The sequence below is a fragment of the Aulonocara sp. 'chitande type north' Nkhata Bay genome, linkage group LG17 (assembly GCF_057382095.1).
Source record: "Aulonocara sp. 'chitande type north' Nkhata Bay isolate Kocher_YH1m ecotype deep benthic linkage group LG17, A_spYH_male_GT1.1, whole genome shotgun sequence".
In the NCBI taxonomy this organism is placed as follows: domain Eukaryota; kingdom Metazoa; phylum Chordata; class Actinopteri; order Cichliformes; family Cichlidae; genus Aulonocara; species Aulonocara sp. 'chitande type north' Nkhata Bay.
In genome coordinates, this window is record NC_141360.1 from 21,013,973 (window position 1) to 21,020,343 (window position 6,371).

Sequence of the window (6,371 nt, forward strand, 5' to 3'; positions counted from 1 at the left end):
AAGAAATTATTTTACCTCTCATCACAGCTTTCCCTGCTTCCCACAGAACAGAAGCTGATGTTCCGGGAGTGTCATTATAGTCCAAATATAAAGTCCACTCTTTTTTAAAATATTTAATAAAGTCTTCATCTTTAAGTAGTGATATATTAAATCTCCAGTTTTTTCTTGGCGTAGTATTATTCTTGTGCATTAGTGTTAAAGATACAGGACCATGATCGCTGACAGCTATAGGGTGAATCTCAGTGTCTGAAATGTCGTTCAGCAGTGAGCTGCTGACCAAAAAATAATCCAGACGAGAGTAGGAGTGGTGGACATGTGAGAAAAAAGTATATTCCTTACTGGTGGGGTGAAGGGAGCGCCATGCATCGCAAAGACCAAAGTCACTCATATACTGTTTGATTATATTTGTGGACTGCCAATTACGCTGAGTTCCCGCTGTATTGAGCCTATCCATGTCTTCATTTAGTCCAAGGTTGAGATCGCCTCCAAGAACAAGTGTGCCATCTAAGTGTTCAGAGAGTGCACTGAAAAAACCGTGAAAGAATGAGGGATCATCAACATTTGGACCATATACACTTGCAATACATAGCTTTTTATCAAGTATAGATAGTTTAATGATTAAGAATCTGCCCTCTGGATCTATAACTGTATCGAGTACTGTGAAATTAATATTTTTATGTATTAAAATTGCTACTCCCCTTTGTCTAGAATTATAACAAGCTGAGAACACATTGGGAAACTCAGGTGTTTTAAGTTCATTCGAACCTCTAAGAGGTCTGTGGGTCTCTTGTAAAAGGACAACATCTGTCTGTAGTTTTTTGAGTTGGTTAAATATTTTTAACCTCTTTTCTCTGGAGCCAGCTCCATTTATATTCCATGTAATGAACCTCAGTGTACCCATAGATGTTTGTGTATAACTAGGGATGTATGCTGTGTGCGTCGCTTAGACAGGTGGAGAGAATACGTCACTTGTTCATAAATAAAGAGAAGGAGAGAGAGAAAAAATGTGTGGCGAGATGCTCCCTGAGTCTGACTTTGTGTATGCATAGTTACTAATATGAGTAGGCTTGGCTTAAGTGTGTGTGTATCTTATATGACTGTGTGCGCTGTCTGACTGATGTAAATGTGCTGCCGTTGAGCGCATGGTGCGTATGTGTCGAAATAAAGGATGTTTGCGGATGAGTGTCGAAGCAGGTGATCGAGGCAGTGAAAGGAATAAAGAAAGAAACCAAGGACAGGGGTGAGCAGCATAAATTTGCCCTGAATTCTAAAGATGGGTCCGATGTATCCTTCATGTCCTACTATATCCCAGGATTCATTGCGGGTCATAGAGGAGATTTGTTTCTGATAACGATGGTGGTCGAAGCAGGAGAGGAAAACACTTTCAAATGTAAGTATATGAACATCTGGTTGTACAAAACTTAAATTGTTATAGCTGTTGTGTTGTTAAGCTTTGGGCATCTGCATAGACATGTTTCTTTTATTTAAAATAACCGTAAACCAGCTTGTATCGCAGGTCCCGCAATTTTTCATGTATTGCCACTTACATACAGCTAATTTAGATTTTTTCGAATTGGTGACATGTTGTGGGGAACAAAGACCAAACAGCTTAATTTATTAAAACGAGGAGAAAACAATCACCTCTTCACTGGGGTGAAGAATTGGGCCACTACGGCTTGGATGTACAAGAATAAATAAATTAACACATCATATTCATATGAGTACGGTCCTATTAACCTTCACGCTGTACAGCAGCGGTCCCCAACCTTTTTTGCAGCACAGACCGGTTTATGTCAGACACAGAGTGGCCTTTAAGGTATCGCGGATGAATACAACCACATAAAATGATCCGACCAAGACAAAAACTGTGGTATTTTGTAAATATAATAAACGTGAATGTACTGTCTAATTGTGTAACTTTATTAGCAGCGTCATCCTGAAAATGCCTCAACATTGAGAGTAACATCCTCCTCTCTGCCGCTTAATACTCTCTGGTCGCTATGGTAACGTGTAAATATTTCTTTCAAAATAAGACACACAGCTACAACAAGGGAAAGACCCAGGGAAACCGAGTTAAAGATAATAACCCTGAAAACCATAAATTTCACAGCGGAGCCTCAACTCTCGTGGCCCGGTACCAAACGACTCACAGACCGCTGCTGTACAGAACCTGTGATGTCCAGACGGTGTTCCTCTGGTGTTCTGCTGTGAAAACTTTTGATTTAGGGATTAACATAGTTGCCACGGTTTCCTTTCTTCTCTTATTTGTTGTCTGTGGTCAGGACAATTCTGGAGAAGATGGGCCTGCAGGGGAAAGTCACCCCCTTGCAGGCCAGAAGACATGAGATAACTCAAAATACAAAGTACATATGTGTGTTATCAAGAAGATAATTCTTAAGAACACAAGTTAATAAATGTGCAATTACTAAGAGTTACTGTGGTGTTTTTATTTGCCTGCTATCATTTTTGATTTCCTCTGCCTTTAGGATTGCAAGTATCCAGGCTCAGGAGAGGGAGTCAGTGGGAAGCCCACTGCTGCTACTTGGCCCTAGTTTGCCCTCATGGATGAGGTGATAGGACAGATGCCTTCCATTAAGCCTCCTGTCCTAATGTCTTCTCTCCCTGAGGACACCCCAGGGCCAAGCACAGCAGTGGGTGACCAAAACGACAGCAATGACGAAGCGGCTCAGCCACCTACGACAGGGAGAAGGAGGAAAAGAGACAGGAATGATGAGCTGCTAGACCTCATCAGAGAGGACATGAGGCAGCAAAGAGGGGCTGAGGAGAGGGGAGCAGGGAGAGGATGGACAGACTGTGTTCACTTCTAGAAAGATTAGTTCCCAAATGAGTTATGTATTGAGACATTTATTTATTTGAATATATTTGTTACATTGTTATATGTGTTGCATTAGTTTAAAGGTTTTATGTTATTAATAAATTGATTCAAACAAACAGTAATTGTCACTGAACTCAATTTGATTTACAGGCATTTTTAACATGTATGAACATAATGCTAACTTTGAACAATATTACATGGATATTTATTTGATAGCAATAAATAAATAACAATAACAATTAAACATGAATATTTCAAATACACAGTATGTAAAGATGGAAAAACAATATTTTCAGTTGTTCACACAGGATTAACCCGAGTGACCTGTTCCTGGACCGTTTCTTGAACAACTGTAATAGATTACAGGAAGTCTCTGGCAGTGCTGCTGAAGATCAGACATGGAGGGGGTGCTGCAACTGAGACCTGCGGTTTGTCTTTTCTGGTCAGCGAGTGGAGAATCACACAGGGTGGTCTGCAAAGAGAGCTTTAGGATGCTTCCTCCCACTGTCCACTGCATCGTCCATCCACAGGGTTTGCAGGGCTGGCTCACTCGTGGCTGCCACACCACTAAGATGTTTTCAGAAATATGCAAGCAGGAGATGGTGGATGCTATATTACAGTTTTTTCTGAAGGCTTTAACCCTAACTGTGATTCTTATAGCACAATTCCTAAAACTGTTAATACTTATAGCAAAACCACTCACTGAGTTTGCAAAACTAAAAGCACAAACACTGCTTTGCACTCAGTTTGCAATTTTGTAACACACACTTGCAAAACTGTAGGCACAATTCACTGCACAGCACTCTTTTTGCAGATCTTTAAACACAACTCACTGCTTACACTCAATTACCAAATTTCCAACACACTCCAAGCAAAATTATACACATGTATGGCTATCATTAACACTATTTTGCCAACTGTCTGGCACACGTTCACATGTGAAAACTGTTTTAGATAATTAGTCCACTTTGCAATCAGCCTAAGCACTATAAACAGGCCACAGGTAAGCTGTCTATGTGGAGTACAATGGAAGGAGCAGTAAGAGTGAGAAGAGTGAGAATCAGAGGAGGCCGAGGAAGAGGACGTGGAGGTGAACAAGCAAGAGGGTTAGAGGAAGTTAGAGGAAGAGGACAAGGAGGAGCAAGAAGAGGACGAGGAGGGGAAAGAGGAAGGGTAAGAAGAGTAAGAAACAGAATAACTGATGACATCAGAGCTACAATAGTGGACCATGTCATCAACCATGGGATGACCCTGAGGGAAGCTGGCCAACGGGTTCAGCCTAAACTGAGCCGCTACACTGTGGCAAGCATCATTAGGACATTTCAAAATGAGAATCGGTAAGTACTTTGTAGCACTGCCATACTCTAATGAGAAACACAACAGTACCATACATGCAAAAATACTGAAATTGTTACTTTACAGAATTGCTAGACGTCCAGATGTTGGGGGCAGAGGCAGAATGTTCACTCCAGAGCAAGAGACCCATATAGTGAACATGGTGATTGCCAATAATGCAATAAGACTGCGCGAAATACAGCAGCGCATAATTGATAATGACACCATCTTTCAAAATATACACAGTGCAAGCATTTCTGCACTAAGTCGTGTACTTGCGCGCAACAGAATAAGAATGAAGCAAATTTACAGAGTTCCTTTCGAGAGAAACATAGAACGTGTAAAGCAACTGCGATATGACTACGTGCAGGTAAGCTAGTGTCATTGGTTCTGAATTTGGAAGTGCATACTGTAGTGCTGTGCATGGGCCTGATGTGTTGCATTTGTTTTGTCTTGTCCAGAGAGTGATGGAACTAGAAGCAGATGCAATGGGACATGAGCTACTTTTTGTAGATGAGGCCGGTTTTAACCTCAGTAAAACCAGGAGATGTGGCAGGAACATTATTGGACACTGTGCCATCATCAATGTCCCAGGACAACATGGTGGTAACATAACCATGTCTGCAGCTATAAGCCAAAATGGTGTTGTTCACCATTATGCAACCATAGGCCCATACAACACTGCACACATTATTGCATTCCTGGACACCTTACATGACATGCTCACTGTTCAGAGACCAGGGCAGACCCGATATGTCATCATATGGGACAATATTAGCTTCCATAGGGCTGCTTTGGTCCGCAACTGGTTTACAGACCACCCATCCTTCATGGCACTCAACCTCCCTCCATGCTCTCCATTCTTACAGTTTTTTCTGAATGCTTAAACCCTAACTGTGATTCCTGTAGCACAATCTCTAAAACTATTCAGACTTATAGCAAAACCACTCACTGAGTTTGCAAAACTAAAAGCACAAAAACTGCTTTGCACTCAGTTTGCAATTTTGTAACACACACTTTGCAAAACTGTAAGCACAATTCACTGCACAACACTCAATTACCAAATTTCCAACACACTCCTAGCAAAAGTATACACATGTATGGCTATCATTACAGATTTTTTCAGTCGCGAACAAGCGTTTGTCCAAACAGTTGTCACATTTGCGAAACTCTAAACACAATTAGCACAGAATCGGTCTGTTGTGGCCATACCATTCACACATTTCATGTCGTGTTCACCCAATATGCAGTCAGTGAACACATTTCCACAATGCTTACATTTTCTTAACAGACAAGCTATACCTCCCAACAAAATTATGGACTGTTTTTGTAGTATCTACGAATGTTAACACACAACATCCCACAATAGCAAAAACAATATTCCAAACCTTAGATACAGTATAAAAACCTCTGCTTCTGCAATGATATCAGTACAAAAACAATATCAATATCAAAAATATATCTCAGCTGATAATAAACAAACAATTGAATAATTGACACACAGCTGATTTATGTTTGGTAAATTGGGCCAACCACAGCTTCTTCCATTCTGGCTTAGACTCAGTGGGGTTTATAAGGCAAGACCTTGAGGAGTGATGTTTTTGGAAACAAAAAAAAGACAAACACTGTAATGTCTGGTCGAGGAAGAGTAAGAGCAAGGGGCCCAGGGAGAAGAGCAGGCCCAAGGAGAGGGCAAGGTAGAGGTGTAAGAATGCGTGGTGGTGGCATTCCAAGGGCTGCAAGAACAGTAGTCAGTGATGAAATTCGTGCCACTATCATTGACCATGTAATCAACCATGGTCTTTCACTAAGAGAGGCTGGTGAAAGAATGCAGCCCAATTTGAGGCGGTCAACGGTTGCCTCCATTATACGCATCTTTCAACAAACCAACAGGTAAGTATTGCATTTTACATGGATTGTTTCTATTCTCACTTGACATGTCAATATGGTCATACAGTAATGCATATGTTGAATTTTTTGTCTTTCTAAAGAATGCAACGTCTTCCACCCTCTGGGGGAAGAGGAAAGCTCCTCAGTAATGATCAGGAGCTTGCCATTGTAGAAATGGTTACTGCAAATAATGCAATAAAACTGCGTGAAATTCAAACTAGAATTGTGGCGGACCATGAGATATTTGACAATATCGATAGAATCAGCCTCACAACCATTACGCGGACATTGTCCAAACACAGAGTGCGGA

General features: G+C 41.0%; 1 protein-coding gene across 1 annotated transcript; it reads left to right on the forward strand.

The window, feature by feature from the left end:
* The first annotated feature begins 3,850 nt into the window (after window positions 1-3,850).
* On the forward strand, window positions 3,851-5,058 carry LOC147310018 (uncharacterized). Its single transcript, XM_086268278.1, has 3 exons — window positions 3,851-4,173; window positions 4,259-4,541; window positions 4,633-5,058. The coding sequence occupies exons 1-3, from the start codon at window positions 3,851-3,853 to the stop codon at window positions 5,056-5,058; spliced, it is 1,032 nt and encodes a 343-aa protein (XP_086124404.1).
* Window positions 5,059-6,371: the final 1,313 nt, after the last annotated feature.